The following is a 22,921-nucleotide window of genomic DNA, read 5'->3' on the forward strand; positions in this document are numbered from 1 at the left end:
GCAATAACAGAAGACTGGTGATCAAAGCGTCAAGCTTCTATCTGGTACAACCTCAGGAGGCAGTGAGAATAAACAAATGTTAAAAAGAAGCATGAAACTGTGTAACAAAATAGCCAATTCCGATGAAATAAAATCCTGTTTAGTTAGGGTTTTACCATGTAAAGTAGATTCAGTATTGAAATGACACAGATTTGGAATCATTAACTTTATTTGTCACTCTTCCCAGACACTGGTCCACTTCCACATCAAAAGTAGGAACATCTACACTTAGTCTTTGATAACAGTGTTGTACCACGAACCATAGTAACTTACACAGAGAAAAGTTACTGAAATAAAGAGATTTTTATATTCGTGACCCTAGACATCCCTCAAATATTTGTCCTATCTGTATAATTATGAGGATTTATAACTCCACAAAGCTATTTCTTCTTAGTTTTAGTATTTTTAATATCCACACTAGACCATCAGATCAGCAAACTTTCAAGAGGTTGAAAAACAGATGCAGTTCCAAATCTAAGTGACTGTATATGCACATGCATAGTCTAGAGCTGCTCTAAAGTTAAAAATCTTCTCTTGTTTCAGAGATACTTACATCAAATTAAGACATTTATAATAGCTTATAGTGCATAACAACCCAAATAGCATTTTCACCTATCCTGTAAGGAAGTTAAGCATTCATGATCTTAATAAATTCAGTGCATTTTGTCAACATAAATAACACAAGCTATTCTAAATGTTTTACATTTATTTCAGTGCATTATTTTCAAATACTAAATGGAATGAAATTATAATTACTGGTTATATCATAATTGAGCATATTACGGAATCTGTTACACAAACAATTCACATCAATACTATAATTCATTCTAAAACAACCTCACAGGCACACACAAAATAGAGAACAAAATTTGCTTTTAAAAACCTTTAAAGTGTACTGTCTTCTTTACCCTAAAAGATATATTTTCACAAACAGCCAATTTCCAAACCCCTTTTCTAAGTTTGACTTAAGGAAAGTTCAATCCATTCGAATCTTCTGGTTTGTCATCCTGTAAATGATGCTATCATATCCAGGATCCATGTTCCAAATATTGTAAGAGGTGATAATCACAGCCAAGGCCAAGCCGATCATTATCCAAAGTACCATGTTGAAAATCACTGAATACTCAAAATTATACTTATAAGCAAGATTATAGGGACTTGATGGGTTCTTCTACAATGAAGAAAGAAAATCAAGAGGGAAGAATTTTAAGATAGGAAATTACCCCAATGCAGTAGCTCTGATTCATCTCTCTAACAAGCATTTATTCCTAAGTGGCATAAGAGCTTATACGAGGAGGAACCAAGAAGGGAGCTTTCAAGGAGATGATAACACACACTGTTGATTAACTATAAACGGGTTCAACTGCCATAGGTGACTTGAGATTTAGTGGGTTTTTTAAAGTTAATGTCGCAGTTTTAAAGCAGGATCTCAAAATGTGCTCACCTCTTGTTTTGCCTGAAGGATAGTCCTTGTCTTCCTCACAAGGGATGTGTCGAACGATCTGATAGTCACCAGCTCTACCACTGCATTCCCACCATAGAGACCATACATGTCATCTGCAAACTGAGGAGTTAGTGACATTACATCAATCTTAACTACATGTTTGTTTAAGTTCTTTGTGAAGCTTCTATGCATCTACAAGAACAACATACCTACCTACTGGCTCATGAAATATAAGCTTAGAACAGGCAAGTCTTAAAAGTCTCAACATACATTCAAATGTTCCAAGTAACTTTAAGGGCCTGGATTTTTGGCATATAAGCTGGGAGAAGGGAAGTAGGGAAGGGAAATAAAAGAATCTTTCTGAATGGTCTCTGGTTAATCACAAACATCTACAAAGATTTACTGTGAAACCTCATTAAAGAGTTACAGGCGAGTAACTTCAAGAGCAAGAGAAATGAGCATTTATTACATATCTACTAAATGTCTGCTACTGGCTTGGTTCTCCCCTTTGGTTATTTCATAGTGTTTAATGGGGACAGAGTTTCAGTTGGGGAGGATGAAAGTTCCCGTAATGGATGGCAGTGGTAGTTGCACGACAACTTGAATGAACTTAATGTGACAGAACTCTATGCTTAAAAATGATTAAAGTGCTAAGTTTTATGTGACGTATATTTTAGCACGATGAGAAGAAAAAGGTATTGTGCTGGATGGAGTTATCCATCATTTCCTACGCTGCCTCTGCCAGCATTCCAGATGTCCCAGTATACATATACATCTTTGCTCTACTCCATCCTTGGCCACTAAAATTAGAAGTTCTCCAAAGAGCGTAAGAGTTCAAGCAATTAAGTATTTCACCTGAGACTTTTCCATTAAGAGGCTAAAAGTGAGATGGCCATACTGTGACCTCTCATACCCCACTGATAATTTACCTTTTGTAGAGCATCAACAAGGATCTTAGAAGCATCTCTGAATTGTTCAGAATCTTCTCCGTAATGTTTCCCAATTTCATCCAAACCTGCCAGCTCCAGTGAATATAAGTCAGGAGAATGGTCCTTGGCTAGATGCTTATGTCGAGACAACTGAGGAGAACAAACAAACAAAAGGAAGTGGATGAAATGTCAAACACAGCCAAGTGAAGTTTTATGCCCAACTAAACTAGGCTGAACAGAACCAGCCCATGTGCCACAATACACAAATAGTCTAAAAAATGGCGGCAAATGGAGCTGGTTTAAATGGGAGTTTCCAATAAATCCAACATAAATCTCATTTTTAAGAGCAGTTCCAGGACTACATGAATATTTAATAAAAGCTCTTTTAAAATTTTCTTTTAAAAACTTCAGATATGAAAGAACAGATGGTTGGACCAGTCTCATCCCAGAACATGAGCCATCAATGCTCAGAGCAGACACTTCCCACACGCCCTCCTGGACCCCCCGGTGGCCTCCCGGACTGGGCTTCCCGCTCCCGGAACCAGCCCTGCTGAAAAAGTTTGGGCAACGACTTCAGTAGACAGCAAACAGGTACATTTTTCTGTTTCAACCACGGGAGGATTTTTGTGAAAAAATAATTCACCAAAAATACCCTTTCGGCAGATTTATTCCCTTCCTGACTTGGTGGACAGCTTTGTTAGTCCAAACTGTTGTTTCTATTTTAGATACAGGATTTAAGTCTTAATGTCTGACAAGAAATCAATAGCCAAGTCAGGGCTGCAGCTAGGGCGGCCCACTCAAGTCCTGTGTTCTTGGAGGATATACTTACTATCTCCTAGGAGCAGAAATCCAAAATAATTTGACTAACGAGAGATGAGTTCAAAATTCCCACCACCACCACCAATTCCTCAACTTCCATGGCATCATAAATAAATCCAGGGCATACTTGATCCACCTTTTCTATTGGTTTCATTATCATGCAAAGATTCTCTAGAAGTGTCTTCTGGCACCAAAATAAATGGGACTGAAAAATCAGAGCAGCCTACTCACCAAACTGGAAATATCATGTAGAACTTGCAGTTCAGAAAGAAAGAGCAGATCGACCTGCAGAGCCAAAAGAAATGCGCAGTGCCTTAAATATGCATCGCGGGTCTGTGTTTGCCATTTATCAAGTAAGGCGCAGGGTAGTACAAATGTTAAGCACATAAGCGAGCTTATGCAACAGTTGTCCTCCATTTGGTAGGTTCATTTCAATGGAAAATACATATAAGACATTTCCCAACAGAAAGGGGATGGTCATTCCCAGCACAGTGACCATCACTCAGTAGCTGCATTTCTTTTTTTTAATGTTTTTATTGATTTTTTAGAGAGAGGGGGAGGAGGGGTAAGGGAAGGAGGGAGAGGGAGAGAAAGAAACAGACAGACAGACATCGATTGGTTGCCTCCTGCACACCCCCTGCTAGGGAATCCAACCCACAACCTGGGTATGTGTCCTGACTGGGAATTGAACTGGTGACCTTTTGGTACAGAATGATACTTAACCAACTGAGCCCTCCCAGCCAGGGCTCAATAGCCATATTTCTGATAAAGCTATAGATAAAGCATCTAAACTCTATAGTTTTCCCTCAGGGCGTCAGAATGTTCTGGCACACTGCAGCGAGGTCCTGCCAGTGGCCCAGTTTGCTCACATCCCTTGAGGCGGTGGTCCTGGTCAACCATAGGAGGAGGGGAGGGTGCCATGTGGTTAAGAGGGTGCATGAGCAGGTGGTGAAACTGACAGACCTGAGTCATCAGTATGGGTGGCTCCCTCCACTGCGCTGTCAAGAATAAACTAGAGCCCTAGCCAGTTTGGCTAGGTGGATAGCGTGTCGGCCTGAGGACTGAAGGGTCCCGGGTTCTATTCTGATCAAGGCTCAATCCCTGGTCAGAGTGTGTGCAGGAGGCAACCAATTGATGCATCTCTCTCACGTTGATGTTTCTCTCTGTCTCTCCCCCTGCCTTCTACTCTCTAAAATTCACTAGAAAAATATCCTCAGGTGAGGATTAGCAAAAAAAAAAAAAAAAAAAAAAAAAAAAAGAAAGAATGAACTAGAAAAATGAGGTAACACATCAGAAGTGGCAGTGAATGATGGCACCCACACCGCCAGATTGGCCCAGCTCCATCAGCCGTCAAGTAAATCCCGTGATTTCTGGTTTGTCCAGATTAATTGGTGACAACCCTCATGCGAGAATGTAATACTGTTTGCTACTACAGTTCAACTCGCCAAAGGAGCTTACTCATGCAGTTCATGAGCAAACTGCACCAGAGGAAAGAGGAATCTACTCCAGCCATAAATTTGCAAAAGTCAGGAGCATAAGAAGGGAAAGCAGTAATGAATTTAACTTGTTCATTCGGTAACTATACTTACTTCGTTGTTCCTGCTCAGGGAATTGAGGGGAAGGGAGTTGAGAACAGAGTTTTCTTGAAACAGGCGACTGCGGAGCTGTCGTAACGTTACCGAAAGATCTTCAAAAGCTGAATTTGCCTTCCCCACCATGTACACTCTCTGCAAGAAGAATCCAGAAGTTTAAGCTGTGTTCTCCAGAGTAAGCCCAATGTACAGAGCATCGTGAACAAGAAGTATATCACTTACTTCCTCGCTGGGAGCCAACTGCAAAACTACTGGAGTTTCTTCAGAAAATAAGGAGTGAATGGAATTTGCAACACTGTCAAGGTTAAAAGGAACCGCCTGAAATTTAAGAGGAAGACCTGAATTATTATCTCAACCAAAGTGGGAAGAAAAATCATTCAGATGGTATTTAAAAAGGAGCCTCAAAAAAAAAAAAAGGCATCAGCATTTTCTAGGGAAATTCAAAAGACCCAAATTACATCCAAACACAGAGCCCTTTGAGGATACGGAAGGCCAGACAGCCTCCTAGTGGGCCAATGAGCCTGTCCCCCAATGTGCCCAAACAGGAAATAACCTCCAAACCCCATGGACGCAATGCTATCTGCATAAACATCCTTCTCTAATGGTCATGTGTGTATTTCAAACAGCAGTGCCTTTGGTCTCAATATTAATTAAACATGCGACGAAGAATGGATATTCTACCATAAAGTATTAACTCTCATTCAAGAGGTCAGAATATACCTGAAACCCACATGATGCACTAACCGATGTCACCCCAATACATTTAATAAAACAAAGCAGGTCAGAAGATTGTGAATTTAATTGAAAGAGAACAGACCTCATTTTTCATTTCAAAATTTTAAAAATGTTTAAAAAGACTTAGGGTTTGTCTTCAGATATACTGAAGACGCTTAGACAAGGCATGAAGTATGTCACAGAATTTCATAGGTCTTTTATTGCAGGAGCACATGATATTAAACTGAAATAACCACTTGGGGTAAAATTGTTTTTTTTCCTTGAACTTCTTTTTATTAAAGTGTAACATGCAATACAGTGCGCAAATCTTGGGGTAACAGCTCAAGGAATGTTTACAAATGGATACACTCATATAATCCCCCCAGATCAAGACCGAACATTATCAGCACCCTAGAAGCCTCCCCACTCATCCCCAAGAATAACCAAAAGTTTGACTTCTAGCCTCACTGATCTCTTTTTGCCCTACATTAGTTTTAACAATAAATTGCAGCAATTTTCCCCTCAAAATAATTATTTTATTCTCAATATTGTGGTATTAAAACAAGCAGTATAGCCTGGCTGATGTGCTCAGTGGTTGAGCGTTGACCTATGAATCAGGAGGTCATGGTTGATTCCCAATCAGGTCACAGGCCCAGGTTGCAGGCTCCATCCCCAGTGTGGGGTGTGCAGGAAGCAGCCGATCCATGATTCTCTCTCATCATGGATGTCTCTCTCTCTCTCTCCCTCTCCCTTCCTCTCTGAAATCAATAAAAATATATACTTAAAAAAACCCCAAAAAGCAGTATAGCAGTAGTGGTTTTGCTTTAATGGAGATTTCTTATAGTAATTCCTTTTACTATTAAAAGGTTCATGTTTATAAGCAGCAAAGTAATGCTAACATGGTACAGGCAGAAATTACTGTGATTATATAAATCTGACTGATCAAATCCCACCATTCATGATACTGTGAAACAAAATCATTGCGTTAATGAGCAACTGAAGAAGAGAGGAGAACCAAGCTTGCAGGAGCGCCCTGAGTCAGCCACAGCGCTCTGCTTTGCAACCAGCCAGCTCACTGCCTCCGACTCGGGGGGGACGACACACGAGGACATGTGCCCAGTCCTCCGGCCTCACTGCGCCTAGTGAGAGGGCACGGGTGGCAGGAAAGTTGGAGACGGAAGGTAACACGTCCCTAACCAGCAAGCTGGAGAAGCTAACGAGCCAGAGGCCTGCCTGATGTGAAGGAAAGGAAACGTTACAGGGACCGCTCCTTGTGTTCGGTGACTTCGCGGTACTTGTAGTGGAAGGAGGGTCCCTCACGACAGCTGTCAGCCTCCAGTCTCCGTACAGAACAACGAGGTGAAATTCTGAAGGGAAAGTGACAAGATAACGCCCGAGACGGTGTCGGCGGGAGACACCGCAACTACTTTCAGCTTTACGAGCCATTTGTCTGCCTTTTATCTTAGAACTCCCAGGCACAGGGAGCCGACAAGTCTCAGTACATTTACAGCCACCACGTCATTTTTTGTAACAGAAGTTGTTTTACTTATCAATCAGCGCATCCAAAAAAAGACAAGTGTGCTTAGAACAGTTCACAGTGACAGCTGACAAGACGGAATGAAAAACGCACCCTGTTGATCTGAGCAATACTCACATTCTGCAGCGGGTAGGAAATGACGCTGCCTGGGGGCAGCGCGAGCCTGTCCACTCCCTTCACCAGCACCAGCACGGTGGCCTGAGGACGATGGAATAGGCTTCCCACGGCAAGGCCCGGCCAAGAAAGGTCCTAAACGTGGGAAAGTGGGAAACGGTGCTGAGTTAGCAACTCGGGAAAGCACGCCGGGAGCCTGCAGTAGAGAGCTCAGGGCTTCTGCGGACACCGGCGGTGAGCGCCCAGGAGAGCAGACGTTTTATTCCAGGTAGTAACCGCAACCGCCTAAGCAAGGATGCAGATCTCTACCCCCATTTGCTTAAAAACTTCTACACATTTCAGCAATAACATTTAATAGGAAGTCACCGCAAATCTCTGATGGAAAACTGCAGGCAAGTGAACAAAACATAGGTACTTTGCAAATTCCAGATGACAAAATGTCCTTGTCTTCTTACAACCATGGCATTTCCCCCTCACTGCTTGTCCTTACCTACATCACTGTTCCCTGTCACTCAGTCTCATTGCCCTGGCCGGGTGGCTCAGTTCATTGGAGCATCGTCCCATGCACCAAGTTTGTGGGTTCAATTCCCAGTCATGACACGTAACCAGGTTTCAGGTTCAATCCCTGGTCGGGGAGTGTACAGGAGGCAATTGATCGGTGTTTCTCTCTCACATAGATGTTTCTCTTTCTCTCTCTCCCTCCCCCCCCCTCCCCCCACCCCTCCTCTCACTCTAAAACAGCCGTGGGCAAACTACCGCCCGCAGGCCGGATTCGGCCCCTTTGAAATGAATAAAACTACAAAAAAAAAAAAAAAAAGACCGTACCCTTTTATATAATGACTAGGGGCCCGGTGCACGAAATTTGCGCACTGGGTGTGTGTGGGGGGGGGGGGGGGGAGTGTCCCTCAGCCCAGCCTGCCCCCTCTCACATACTGGGAGCCCTCTGGCGTTGACCCCCATCACCCTCCGATTGCCTCATCGGCCCCTTGCCCAGGCCTGACGCCTCCGCCAGAGGTGTCAGGCTTGGACAGGGGACCCCCATCTCCCCCCGATCACTGGCTCTGGCCCCCGCCCAGGCCTGAGGCCTCTGGCCCAGGAATCATGCCTGGGCAGGGGACCCCCATCTCCCTCTGATCGCTTGCTCCACCCCCCGCCCAAGCCTGACGCCTCTGACCCAGGCTTCAGGCCTGGGCAAGGGGACCATCATATCCCCCCAATCCCCGGCTCCGCCCCCCGCCCAGGCCTGATGCCTCAGCCAGAGGAGTTGACCCTCATCACCCTCCGATCACCAGTCACCGGATCGGCCCCTTGACCAGGCCTGAGGCCTCCGGCAGAGGTGTCAGGCCCGGGCAGGGGACCCCCAGCTCCCCGCGGTTGCAGGCTCCGCCCCTGCCCAGGCCTGACACCTCTGGTCTAGGCATCCGGCTGGGCAGCGGGGACCTGCAGTGGCAGCGGGTGCGCCGCGATCGTGGGCTTCGCTTTAGGCCCAGGCAAGGGACCCCTAGCTCCCGGGACTGCCAGCTTCGACCGTGCCCAGCTCCCATCGCTGGCTCCACCCCTACTTCCTGCTATCACTGGCCAGGGCGGCAAAGGTGCCTGATTCTCCGATCATGGCTGGGGGGCAGGGCAAAGGCGGCCCCAGGGCCGCCTTTGCCCTGCCCCCCAGCTCTTAGCTCCCCCCTGGGTTTCCGATCACTGTCAGTGGCAGGGGGCTTCTTCCTGCTTTCCCTTTCGCCTCCCTGCATTGTGCCTACATATGCAAATTAGCCGCCATCTTGTTGGCAGTTAACTGCCAATCTTAGTTGGCAGTTAACTGCCAATCTTAGTTGGCAGTTAATTTGCATATAGTCCTGATTAGCCAATGAAAACGGTATCGCCGTACGCCAATTACCATTTTTCTCTTTTATTAGTGTAGATGTTTACTTTGAATTTATATTAGTTCACATAAACACTCCATCCATGCTTTTGTTCCGGCCCTCTGGTCCAGTTTAAGAACCCATTGTGGCCCTCAAGTCAAAAAGTTTGCCCACCCCTGCTCTAAAATCAACCGAAAACATCTCAAAAAATTTTTTTTCATTAGACTAAGCTCTTTATAAATAAAACAAAATTCCTGCTGAAAGTAACTCATATTAGTTCACTAATAATTATTTCTAAAGGTTACCTTAATTGCCATTTGTAATCAAATTTAAGTCTGTAAAGAACAAAGTACAGATCTCATCCTTAAATGTAACCGCCAGTCCTGCTCATGCTAGGAGCTCAGGAGCCCCTCCCACAGGCCCCACGAGTGGGTGCCCAGGCATTGCTTCTGGTTTCAAGGGCAGCCGGGACTCGGAGGACAGCTCCTCTGAGTGATGGATGATATCTGGAGGCCACATCAAAAGCACCAAACTTATAAAATGGGAGATGACAGGAAGACGGAGCAAACGGAATCCCTTTTCTTCTGGGGCACAGCTGGACATTCCTCATACTCGCTGGGTCCCAGCCGCCTCTGCTACATCACATGATCGCTCAGTTACTGTGTGTTGCAGCTTAATTGTTGGAAACCGTGATCCTAGGCTATTCCTTAACTACTGACAACACTATTTTCCTAAACTCAGGCAAGATGATACACATTTTTTCATTCATAACTAATTATAAGAGACTGAGTGTCTGTCTCCCACCCCAAATTCATATGCTGCGCTCCTAGCCCGTAAGGCAGTGGTTCTCAGCCTTCCTGATGCCGCGACCCTTTAATACAGTTCCTCATGTTGTGGTGACCCCCAACTTCATTGTTACAAATGGAACATAATTAAAGCACAGTGATTCATCACAAACACAATATGTGATGATATATGTGTTTTCCGATGGTCTTAGGCGACCCCTGTGAAAGGGGATGGTATCAGGAGGTGCTTGGGTCATGAGGATGGAGCTCTCACGAAAGGAGTCAGTGCCCTCATAAAGGACCCGAGAGCTCTCTCTCACCACGTGAGGACACAGCAAGAAGCCCAGCCTGCACCCTGGAAGGGCCCTCACTAGGACTGGAGCTCACACAGCCTCAGAACGGCAAGAATGGCCGCTGCTTATAAGCCACCCCATCCACAGTGCTTTGTAACAGCAGCCGGAACTAAAACACAGATCTATCACGTGTACTGAGAAAAATAAAAGTATACGTCCTATTAATAGTAGGACAGATGTATTCTCTTATAGACAAAGAATGTCACTACTCTGAATAAATTATCACATGGACAATGATTTATAAGGATTTGGTTTCATAAGCCAAGCTTGTACTTACCCCAAACCTCCCCAACTACAAATGAGCTTTTTCACTTTTGCAACCTGTACCAAATATACCTGTTCGCTTGTTGCTTTCTTGGGCTCTTTGCAGAAATCAACAAAAATGCTTTCAGAAACCAAAAAAAAAAAATGTATTGATTGATTTGAGAGAAGGAGAACATCAATGTGTTGTTCCACTTATTTATGCATTCATTGGTTGCCTGGGGATGGGACCATATCGGGATGACACGCCAATCAACTGAGCTACCCGCCGGGGCCCAAATATATATACTTAAATACACATACTTCTTTCACAGAGAAGCCCATGGACAGTGCAGCCACATCTGGGATTCGCTCTCCGGGTACAGGCCAGTTTCCATCGCGGAATACAACAGACCCTGGGGATCTTAATATACTAAACTCGTTCCCCAAAACACCTGAGAAGAAAGCAGATTAGTAAATGAATGATGAGCATCATAAATCTTTTGCATCCATGTTGAAAATTATGAAGTATGTTTCCCCATTCCCAGTGAGTTAGCATATTAAATCATGGTGGGACAAAACGCTGAATCCTAAATAAACATCAACGAATTCTAGATGACTTCCTACAAGTGGCCCTTAAACAGGGGCATGTGGCAATTTGTCAAGTGTTAGGAATCAGTGGCACGTCTCCAGAATTTAAGAAACAAAAAACAAAACTCTAGCACAGACTAACAAGGAAGAGTGAAACTTAAAAACTCGAAATTATTTCTACCACTGACCCTCTCTTCAAAATGCAAATTCATCAAATTTCCTAGCATTCCACCCTAAAACTTTAGTAGGTTAGTATCTTCGCAAAGATCTTTCCTTTCATCCCACAGGCAAACCTAGTGAAATGAGGACTGTCATGTGGGGGTACCTGTTACCAGTGAGGACACGAAACACTTCAGACCATAGAAACAAAATCCAGGAAATAGTATTTCCAATGGACATATGAAGAAGGTGAGAAAAGGTATTCTGTAATAATAAGGTCAACTAGTCTAGGGATATGAGGCCTTGGAATAAAAGATGAAGGAGAAGCCCGGCTGGTGTGGCCCAGTAGTTGAGCGCTGACCATGTTTGGTGTTGCAGTGTTGACAGTAAATAAAAGGCCTCTGGTGGTGCTGATAAAATGAGTTGCAATTCAGTGCAGCCACCAAAGCAGAAATTTCCAGATTGTTCTAGCCTGAGGTAGACCAAAAAAAAATTAGCAGAATGGAATGGCCCTCTGCAATGGATACACATCTTAGTTCACTAAAGTAGTTTTGCAAACTCTAAGGAAAATGGGGCAGCAAGACACCCTTATATTCAAAGCACCACACGCATTTGAAAAACCAAATTTGGATCTGGAGATAGCCCTGTTTTGAGATGTGGCCCTACTCACTCAACCCAGCAAAATTATACTCAATTCCTTTGCCTTGACTTTATTATTTTTTTAAATATGTTTTTATTGATTTTTTTAGAGAGAGAGAAACATCCATGATGAGAGAGAATCAGGGATCGGCTGCCTCCTGCACACCCCACACTGGGGATCGAGCCCACAACCCGGGCCTGTGCCCTGACCGGGCATCAAACTGCCACCTCCTGGTTCACAGGTTGAAGCGCAACCACTGAGCCACACTGGCTGGGCCTTTGCCTTGACTTTATAGTTAGATTCTCCTTCCTGTCCGCACAGCAGTCCCGCAGGAGCCCAGCGCTTTAGAAAACATCGGCCATGGACTCCAGACGCTCTAGGTTTCAAAGTGCGCACTGCACTGGGCAGCCTGAGGCCCTTCCTGCCCTCACTGCTCTCCTAGTCTCCGCCTCCCTCCCAAGGCTGGAAACTCCCCGGGTTCGACTCTCAGCCTGGGCTTCTCTTGAGCCGTAGACCTGCACACCCAACAGTCTGCTGCGCATGTCCCTCTAGGCCAGTGGTTCTCAACCTTCTGGCCCTTTAAATACAGCTCCTCATGGTGTGACCCAACCATAACATTATTTTCGTTGCTACTTCATCACTGTCATGTTGCTACTGTTGTGAATCGTCATGTAAATATCTGATATGCAGGATGGTCTGAGGCGACCCCTGTGACAGGGTCGTTCGACCCCCAAAGGGGTCGCAACCCACAGGTTGAGAACCGCTGCTCTAAGCCCTGTGGGTCTTTCAAACCCAGCAGGTTTGGACCGGAATTCCCCCGGCTTTCCGCCCCCAAGGGTGCCACCGCCTGCCACCCAGCTGCTCGAATGGGTCGCCTTGAAATCCTTCCTCAGCACCACAGCTCATCTGTCCACCTTTTTTCTGATTATCGCACGAGTCCTTTCCCACCCGTGTCCAGTGCACACGCTTCGGGCCTCACAAGGCCTGGGGAACTGGTCACCTTGTGACTTGCTTTCCTATCACCTCAAAATACAGATCTGTTCACTCGTCCTTCAGTTTAACCACCTCCACTCCCTGCCCAGAGCCGTGGAGACCAAACGCAAGGGCACCTCATTAACATTCCTTCTGGGGTCTCTCAACGGAACTCGTAAACACTCAGGCCTGTACTGTCGAGCCTCTCCTTCCCACCCCAACCGTTCACATTTGTCCTCGGAGCCTCCCAGGCTGAGCTGGAGGCTGAGTCCGACCCTTCGGGAACTGCCCCCATACTGTGCTGTGAGGCATCAGTGACCAAATCAAATCCCTCTTCAACAGGACACCCTGCAGATTCCGTGTGTTTTTGACCTGCGCCTTTCCTCTCCAGGCTAAACGTAAATTTTTTCAAATACTCCTTCTGATGTGGTATTCATAACCCTAATTCCCCTTTTCTAGTCTTTCTCTGACTTGGTAGCAAGCATTTGAAAGAACTTACATTTTTTTCTCTAATAGAGAAGTCTGATCCCTTAACGATGTCTTCCATGAAATCACATTTAGTCATTGTGGAAAAAACTAATTTAACCTCAGCTGACAAGACCAAGCAGTGCAAATGCTGACAGGGTTGGATTCTTGGTCTGCATGAACTAGACCCGTGGTCGGCAAACTGCGGCTGGCAAGCCACATGCGGCTCTTTGGCCCCTTGAGTGTGGCTCTTCCTAAGCCTTAGGAGTACCCTAATTAAGTTAATAACAATGTACCTACCTATCTAGTTTAAGTTTAAAAAATGTGGCTCTCCAAAGAAATTTCAATCGTCATACTGTTGGTATTTGGCTCTGTTGACTAATAAGTTTGCCGACCACTGAACTAGACTATTCTAGTTAGGAAAGCATGTTCAAACCATGGACCAAACCAAAAACAAACAAAACCCCCTACACGTCCCTGAATCAAAATATCACTCATAACACTATACGTGGAATTAGCAGATGTTCAGATAAATCATAGAATAAAAGGGAAGATTTTTAAAGTTCAAAAACAAAATTTAAAAAATTAAAATAGCCCTGGCCAGTTTTGCTGAGTGGATAAAGTGTCGGCCTACTGGACGGGACCAAAGGGCCCAGGGTTCAATTCTGGTCAAGGGCATGTACCTCGGTTGCAGGCTCCTCCCCGATCCGGGACCTGGTTGGGGGGCTTGTGTAGGAGGCAACCAATGGGTGTGTTTCTCTCACATTGATGTTTCGCTGTCTTTCCCTCTCTCTCCCACTCTCTAAAAATCAATGGAAAAATATCCTTGGGCCGAAACCGGTTTGACTCAGTGGATAGAGCGTCGGCCTGGAAAGGTCCCAGGTTCGATTCCGGTCAAGGGCATGTACCTGGGTTGCGGGCACATCCCCAGTAGGAGATGTGCAGGAGGCAGCTGATCGATGTTTCTCTCTCATCGATGTTTCTAACTCTCTATCCCTCTCCCTTCCTCTCTGTAAAAAATCAATAAAATATATAAAAAAAAAAAAGAAAAGAAAAATATCCTCGGGTGAGGATTTTAAAAAAATTTAAAAAGTTCCCCCCAAGTAATTTACTAGATAGATCAGAATGACTTTCCAGAGCCAGACACAAAACGAACAAAACAGCCCTAACATTTAGGGGGCAATCCGATGTCAAGAACATCAGTGGCCTACACCCCCCCACCCCCGCAGAATTCAACCCCAATTCAAAAGGGGTGTCCCAGCACCTCACTCAGCGGAGGCACAGGCCTCCTATAGATTCTAACCTATCGGTTTTAAAGCCATACACTGGGGAACGGAACCCAATTCCTCCCAGTAGTTTTCAACGTGGCCTCTTGTTGGCCACAGTCTGCGCGTGGTCCCAGCCCCGTGGTTCCCACGGTCTCACACAGGGATAGCCCTCCCACAGCCTGGGCCACAGCACCTGCAACCGAAAGGCCCACGCTCTGGCGAGAGCTGATCTGTGTGGTGTTGGGTAATGTCCTTAGGCGTCATCACTCTAAAACGAGCAGGATCTCCTCGTGTAAGGGTTGCTGTGAAATTAAATGAATTACGTGATACACCAGAGGCCAAATCCTAGCTGACTGCACGCCCCTTGCTGGATGTCAGGGAACCTCGGCTCCCCTCAGGAAGCTACCATGATCTGACATGTGACCCTAAGAACGTGACTCACATCTCAGTGCTCACATCCTTAAAATCGCTGTGACAGGCAACTGAGAGGGGCTCTGAGTTCGCCTTTAGAAACGACCATGACTCCACCTCCAACTTCTGTCTCCCGAAACAATCACTGATGCCAACCGCTAGGAATGGAGACACCAAAAAATGCGAAGAAATGCAGCCGATGGCAGCTCGGAAGTCCCTTCCCTTCTCCGCAGGCGGCTGCGGTTCAGCACTCAATTGGGAAATGCCTTCCCGGCGTCCGGAGCCGGAAGAGGCCGGGAGGACGCGAGGCAAGACCGGCGGCCGCGCCTTCCAGGAGGAGGAGGAAGGTGCGGCCGCTCAGACGCCCCCGCCCGGCCCCGCCCGCCCGGCCGCGGCGCCCCTCGCCCGCACTGCGGCACCCGCCCCACCGGGGCGCACGCCTGGCCGCCCCGACCCCGCGGCTCCGACCCCGGGGAGCGCGCCCCGCCCGCCCCGGGTCCTCACCCGCCACCAACAAGGACAGAAGCGCGACGAGCACAGCCATGGCTCCGGCGGCCGCAGCGGCGCAGGGGCGACAAGGAAGGGGCTGGAGGACGCGAGCGACCACGGCAGCACCGGGGTGACGAGCTCCGGCTCTGCCCGAGCCCCTGGGACCGCCCCGTCGTCGCCGCCGCTCGCCGGTGCCGCGCTCTCCACCAATCGCCGGAGACGCCGCGGCTTGCGGGGGAGGCGTGGCCTGCGCACGTCGGTCTACTGGGCGGGTCTAACGTAATAATGGGCGGGCCTAAGGTGGTGGGTGGGCGGGTCTAACGTGATGGGCGGGCGGCCCTTCTAATGGGAGACAGCAATCGCAGAGCCGGGCAGCCCCGCCCCCTCGCCCGTGACAACTGGTCACGAGTTAGAGGGTCGCGCGGGCGATCCCAGATGCGGGGAGAAGACGGAGCCTTCCTCCCGCGTGGGGACCCCCTGGCCACTCCCGGGTGACGGTTTCCAACCGGCTGTCCGTCCTTCCCGGTCGCGTGGCTCTGCCCTGCCGCGGGTGGAGCCGCGGAAGCTGCGTGGCTGGTTTGGTTTCGCTCTATTGCCCAGATGCTGCGCTCCAGCTGGGAGGAAGCTGGGAGCCCCTGGGAGCCCTGCCCTCCACGTAGGGCACAACGAATAATTTTTAGGATAAATATGTCGTGAATATTTCATGGGACGTACTTAGACTAATAAAAGAAATGGATTGTTTGTCTGAAATTCAAATATACCTGGGCGGCCTGTGTGTTGATTTGCTAAGTCAGGTAACCCTACCGCCTAAGATGGTCTGACTTCCTGATCGACCAGGAGTGACGTGACAGAAACATCCATTACTTTCTTCATCCATTCACTCCGGGTGACGTGAGAGCTACACATATTAATTAGACCAGGATCCGCCCTCCCCACAGCTCATAATTCTTTGCCGGTGAAATGAGGAAAGAAGTAACACAATGTAACATCTGTAGTTAGAAGATGATTGCCCAGCTGATGACCTTGAAAGATGGATGCGTTCCCAACAGCGAGGATAGGTGATGGGGGGTGGGGGAGGCAGCACACGGTGGAGTCATTTCTCTTCACATCCACTAACATTTCGGTCTTTGTCCACCTCGCTGCGTAGCCTAGAACCGGTTCTAGACCAAAGGCCTTGGAAGAGCTTGTCTAAATGGACCTTACTGAGGGGCATAGTCAGCTCAAAGTGGAGCAGAGCGCCTGCGGCTCATCCAACCTAAAGGAACAGGGAAAGGAGTGGATTGTTCTGTTCTTAAAAGAGTTCCAGAACATTCTTCTGTCTTTTAATTTGAAGATGACCAAAAATATCGTAGACTGAAATAAAATAAATCCTTCCTCTTCCCCCTCCCCCAAGAAAACGGCAAAATCTCACAATCTTTCATGCTCCACCTATGTCTTGACAAATAACATCCCTTGCTAAGCCAAGGGTGAATCTCTTACCCTTTCAATCTAAGGCCCCTTTTTCTCTGAGGTCTTAAAGGGGCAATGCTGCTTCTTACAGCCTTAGAACCCAGTAAGATAAACGCTGTAGGAAGCCTTCTGGTTTCGTACATTGAGGTTGAAACCTGGGGGAGGGCATATGCACTCAAGGTCCCGTTCTGAACCATCCGTAGTTCTGCTTTATGAATGCAGCCCTTTGGGTTCAATCTTTAGCGCTTCGTAAGGAACTGGTGATGCGTGGTTAACTTTCCCTTGAAGCATTTAGAAGTGGATATGTGAGCGGCAGGATGCTAGTTGAAGGTATGACACGTACTGTTTGCCTAAAAGAAGCCTCCTCCCTCATCACACCTCTCCTCCCAGGCCATTGCTCTGAGGGGAGGACTCGCAGAAGCATCAGAAAACAAAAACTTCAAGCTCTTGGCTCTTGAGTTGCAGAAGGGAGGTCCACATATACTATTTGAAAGAATATGTACAGTTTGCTTTCCTAACTCTTCCCCCCTGCCCCCCCCCCATCCCATTAATTCCAGCAGTAAATTCTGAGTGATCCCAGATAGAGCATGGTGAGGTGGCCTGGTCCCCGCAAATCAGCCATCGGGGAGCCCTGCGGAGGCCAAGGTCATGTCATGCCCCAAGACCAGGCAGCCCCCACTCAATTAAAAATTAAGAATTCCTTTTCAAAAGATAGCAGATACAATTCTGTAGAATGAAAAAGTGAGGGGGAGGGCGGGAGTAACCTCACAGTGGAGAAACCTAACAAACAACTCAGCTAGGTGATCAAGGTCCACATCAGCAATGCCACACCAGGTAGGAGGTGATGAAATGGCATTTAGCCCGGCCGGTGTGGTTCAGTGGTTGAGTATCAACCTATGAACCAGGTGGTCTTGGGTTCGATTTCCGGTCAGGGCAGATGCCTGGGTTACTGGCTCGATCCCCAGGAGGGGGCGTGTAGGAGGCAGCTGATCCATGATTCTCTTTCATGATTGATGTTTCTATCTCTCCCTCTCCTTTCTTCTCTGAAATCAATAAAAATATATTTAAATAAATAAATAAATAAATTTTTAATTGATTTCACAATGAGGAAAAGGGAGAGGGAGAGAGAGATAAAAAGATCAATAAAACCCAGACGGTGTGGCTCACTAGTTGAGCTTTGACCTATGAACCAGGAGGTCAGGGTTCAATTCCTGGTCAGGGCACATGCCTGGGTTTTGGGCTCCATCCCCAGTGGGGAGTGTGCAGGAGGCAACCGATTCATGATTTTCTCTCACCATGGATGCTTCTCTCTCTCTCCCTTCCTTTCTTTTTTTTTTTTTTGTAATAAAGATATTCATAATATCTTATTTTTTAAATACATTTTTATTGGTTTCAAAGGGGAAGGGAGAGGGAGAAAGAGATAGAAACATCAATGATGAGAGAGAATCATTGATTGGCTGCCTCCTGCATGCCCCCCCCACCCCCCACTGGGGATCAAGCCCAGAACCTGGGCATGTGCTCTTGACTGGAATCGAACACGGGACACTTTAGTCTGCAGGCTGATGCTCTATCCACTGAGCCAAATCAGTTAGGGCTCTCTCTTTCTGAAATCAATAAAAATATATATTTTTTAAAAAATCAATAATGAGAATCATGGACCGGCTGCCTCCTGCACGCCCCACACTGGGGATCGAGCCCACAACCCGGGCATGTGCCCTGACTGGGAATTGAACCATGACCTCCTGGTTCATAGGTCAACGCTCAACCACTGAGCCACACCGGGTGGCTTATTTTACTTTTTAATAAAAATAAATCACTTTACATATTCTTGCTTCTTTTACTTTAAAATGGCTCAGCTATCTTGCCATGGCAGGTGGTAGAGTATTGTTGTCTGTCTGCTTATGTCTGTAATTACAGACGGGCGGTGAGTTAGAAATGTGTATGTTATTAAGCTACACTTTCGGTCCAGTCAGCTGCCCTTGACAGGAAGCCACACTCCAGGAGCTGTCAGCTTCTCCAAGTGCTCTATCTACTTTTATCTTCAATCAACATCAGATGTTTTGCTAATTAGCATAATGATTGTTCAAGTGAACCTACACAATGATATTAGCAATGGGCTTTTATTGTTGAATTGAGAAGTATTCAAAGTATGCATGGATCGGCTGAACTGTTTTATTTTATTATTTTTTAAATATATTTTTATTGATTTCAGAGAGAGAGACAGAAACATCCATGATGAGAGAGAATCCTGGATTGGCTGCCTCCTGCACGCCCCGTGCTGGGGATTGAGTGCGAAACCTGGGGCACGTGTCCTGACCGGCAATTGAACCGGTGACCTCCTGGTTCACAGGTCGACGCTCAACCACTGTTCCTCACACTTGTACAAACAGGATGATTGACTAGACACACAAGTTACCTGGACTCAGTGGCACCTTCGGCTAGATCTCTAGTGGGGCCTTTGTCCAGCCATAAATGTGGACATTCTGGTTGCCTGATGCCTCCTACAGGGCTGCCGGGGTCCTGCATTTAGGGTGCTGTTCCCTGCGTCTCAAGTGAAGTGCGCATGCAGGGATGGAGTGCAGGCTCGGCGTGCACAGAAGAGGAGGTGCCCCCTGGCTGAGTCAGACCTGGGACCAGCTCCCATTATACCTCGGCAGCAAGGTGGGAATAACTAGGCCCCACCCACCTGGGAGCAAATAAACTGGCCTCACCCGGCCGGCGTGGCTCAGTGGTTGAGCGTAGACCCATGAACCAGGAGGTCACGGTTCAATTCCCAGTCAGAGCCAGGCCCAGGTTGGGGGTTTGATCCCCAGTGTGGGGCGTGCAAGAGGCAGGCGATCCATGGTTCTCTCTCATCATGGATGTTTCTATCCCTCTCTCCCTCTCCCTTCTTCTCTCTGGAATCAATAAAAATATTTTTTTTTTTAAAAAAAAAGGACTCGGCTATAAAAAAAATAAAATAAACTGGCCTCGGTCAGTTCGCAGCATTATCAAACTTTAATTGACCAAACCTGTTTCAACAGACATCTAATGTTTTGCTTTTACATGAAATGCTGCAGTACCCATCCATTTCACAGAATGTTTGCATATATATTTTTAATAACTGTATAATATGTCATTGTATAGATGCACCCTAATTTATTAGTCTAATCCCCTATTTTTGTATTTTGTGTGTTGACAGAATCTAGATCTGCACCCAGGTCTGGTTAAGGCCAAAGCCCACATCATTCCCAATACTTCTAGAATTTTCGGCAAGATTGAAACTGGGAGTCGAAGTGCCAGGAGCTGATTGTGGCTGTTGCTCTTTCCCCAGTTCCTGTTTGGCCGGGGGTTCCATACCAGGCCTCAATTGACTTGTCCTCCCTCTGGGTCACCTTGAAAGGGTTCTCTACCCTTGTCACAGGTATGGTTTTCTGCCCAAACATAAGAAATGCTGCTGTTACCATCTAATTTTCAAACCTGGGAAGGTGGCAAGATCAGATTGTCAGTAAATGAAGGTAAATCTAACCTCATGCACCAAGCAATATATTTAACATCCTAATTAATAATTCAGAGCACCAAGCGCGGTGTGGAAAAGTACTATGTCTGCCCTGCCTGCTTGTGGGAAAATTTGCTACCTTCATTGCGCTACACTCACCTTTCACCCACCCACCCAAGAAGTGGCGACCATATATTAATAACAAAGAGCAGGAAGAGGATTATTCTAATTTTCTAATGATAATGCCACTGAATAAACTTCTTTACGTTTCATCTTCTGAGACAATGGAGATTTTGATGTAGATTTTTGCCTTCATTATAGTGTTTTATAGTCTATGTTCCTAAGAACTGGGTCAGACTTTGCATTATGGCTGTAATTTATTTTGGAGTGCCTGATATTTACATTTCTAGGCGAGCAGTATATATATAATGCCATATTAACACTGGAGCTTTAAGTTAGAGGAGTTATTTTTTTTTTTAATTGAAATAACAACTCAGCCCCATTCTATACATAGTCCAATGTAACTTCATTTTTTCTAAATGAATTCATCTGTGATTTCCCTCCTGCAGGCTTAGTCGCTCCCACCCACACACCTCCTCCCCGGCGCCCAGCCAGCCAAAGGTCAGTTCTATCGTTTCTGCTCCTCCAGAATATCTTATCATTCTTTATCTCATACAGCAGGGTGCCTCCTAAGTTGGGATTTTAATTTGTTTCTAGGCAAGAGAAGTTGCATGTTGAAATCTGTCTGGGTCTTGTTTATAGGTTTATCTGGTGCAGTGTTATATGTAATTGGAAATGAAAATGATTGCAAACAACTGTTACCGGAAAGGGGCCTGGGCCTGGAGCAGGTCTGCCTCCGGCCAGCGGTGGTGTGTGGGTTCTTCGTGCAGGAAAGATTTCACAAGCCAGTCCCCGTGATTGTGAGAGTGTGTTTGTCACAGCTGGGGCTGTGAGACCAGGAAGGGCCAGGAGAGAGGACGCAGCGGGGGCGCCTGGCGGGGCTGCTCTGCTCCCTGGGCAGCCAGAGGACACACGCCTTGGGGCAGGTTCAGGGGGTTAGTCCCGGAGCAGCTGCCGCTGCCCATTGCTTCCCCAGATGCAAGTCTTGTGGGGTCCCTTAGAGGTTAGGAGGTGCATGGCTGTGGGGATGAAGTGGGGGGAGGGAAAGGCAGGAAGAGAGAGGGAGAGAGAGATAGAAACATCAATGATGAGAGAGAAGCACTGATGGGCTGCCTCCTGCATGCCCCCTACTGGGGATCAAGTCTACAACCTGGGCATGTGCCTCGACTGGGAATCAAACCGTGACCTCCCGGTTCATAGGTCGGTGCTCAACCACTGAGCCATGCTGGTTGGGCATGTGTGTCCTTTAGAAACCAGGCAACCAGTGGATCTGGTTTCAAACCGTCAAGATGAAGGACCGAGCATGCGCCCCGGAGCAGGCCTGCACCTTTCCCTCCCCCTACTTCATCCCCACAGCCATGCACCTCCTCTCTAGCCCCTAAGGCAGCGGTTCTCAACCTTCCTAATGCCGCGACCCTTTAATACATTTCCTCATGTGGTGGCCCCCAAGCATAAAATTATTTTCGTTGCTACTTCATAACTGTAATGTTGCTACTGTTATGAATCGTCATGTAAATATCTGATATGCAGGATGTATTTTCATGGTTACACATTGAACATAATTAAAGCATAGTGATTCATCACAAAAACAATATGGAATTATATATTGTTTTTCGATGGTCTTAGGCGACCCCTGTGAAAGGGTCGTTCGACCCCCAAAGGGGTCGCGACCCAAAGGTTGAGAACCGCTGCTCTAAGGGACCCCACAAGACTTGCATTTGGGGGAGCAATGGGCAGCGGCAGCTGGTCCAGGGCTAACCCCCTTGAGCCAATTAAGCAGAGCAGGGTTAAACCATATATGAGCATTCATTCCAATCCTGCAGGCAACATGAGAAAGCAGCAGGTCACCCACAAATACCTGCTCTGCACCCCTCCCCCCATAAGCCAGCTGCTTACTATATGGGGTACAAGGATGAAGATTACATGGGGAAGTGGGTGACAGAAATAAGAATGGGTATTACAGGCATGGGGAAGTAGGCAAAAGGAATAAAAAGGGGTATAATTGTTAGGCAATGCTGGCTGGGGGGTTGCAAAGGGTGCAATAAGGTTGTTAATGTTTCCATGATAATAGGCAGTTCCCAGGTCCCAAGGCATACAATTCCCAGCCAGGTCAGAATATGCTTTATTTATTTATTTATTTTTTAAAAATATATTTTATTGATTTTTTACAGAGAGAAAGGGAGAGGAATAGAGAGTTAGAAACATCGATGAGAGAGAAACATCGATCAGCTGCCTCCTGCACACCCCCCACTGGGGATGTGCCAGCAACCAAGGTACATGCCCTTGACCAGAATTGAACCTGGGACCTTTCAGTCCGCAGGCCGACGCTCTATCCACTGAGCCAAACCAGTTAGGGCTATGCTTTATTTTTTAAAAAAATTTTTTTTAATATATTTTATTGATTTTTTACAGAGAGGAAGGGAGAGAGATAGAGAGTTAGAAACATCGATGAGAGAG

The 22,921-nt window shown here is 46.7% G+C and overlaps 1 protein-coding gene across 1 annotated transcript; it reads right to left on the reverse strand.

Annotated features, from left to right (window-relative positions):
• Window positions 1-186: 186 nt before the first annotated feature.
• Window positions 187-15,619, reverse strand: ATP6AP2 (ATPase H+ transporting accessory protein 2). Its single transcript, XM_081081337.1, has 9 exons — window positions 15,433-15,619; window positions 10,747-10,877; window positions 7,192-7,323; window positions 5,046-5,141; window positions 4,821-4,958; window positions 3,463-3,516; window positions 2,413-2,562; window positions 1,484-1,603; window positions 187-1,210 (listed from the first exon to the last, which is right to left on the reverse strand). Exons 1-9 carry the CDS (start codon window positions 15,470-15,472, stop codon window positions 1,016-1,018), a joined length of 1,056 nt encoding a protein of 351 aa, XP_080937463.1. The 5' UTR covers window positions 15,473-15,619; the 3' UTR covers window positions 187-1,015.
• Window positions 15,620-22,921: the final 7,302 nt, after the last annotated feature.

The sequence above is a fragment of the Myotis nattereri genome (assembly GCF_964212035.1).
Source record: "Myotis nattereri genome assembly, chromosome: X".
Lineage (NCBI taxonomy): Eukaryota > Metazoa > Chordata > Mammalia > Chiroptera > Vespertilionidae > Myotis > Myotis nattereri.

What these genes read in the sequence shown, in the direction of transcription:
- ATP6AP2 (XM_081081337.1), bottom strand. Translation starts at nt 15,472, where the DNA reads ATGGCTGTGCTCGTCGCGCTTCTGTCCTTGTTGGTGGCGG. An exon ending in TCTGTCCTTGTTGGTGGCGG is followed by an intron (nt 10,878 to 15,432) that starts GTGAGGACCCGG and finishes CTTTCTTCTCAG; the next exon opens with GTGTTTTGGGGAACGAGTTT. An exon ending in TCCTTCAGGCAAAACAAGAG is followed by an intron (nt 1,211 to 1,483) that starts GTGAGCACATTT and finishes TCTTCATTGTAG; the next exon opens with AAGAACCCATCAAGTCCCTA.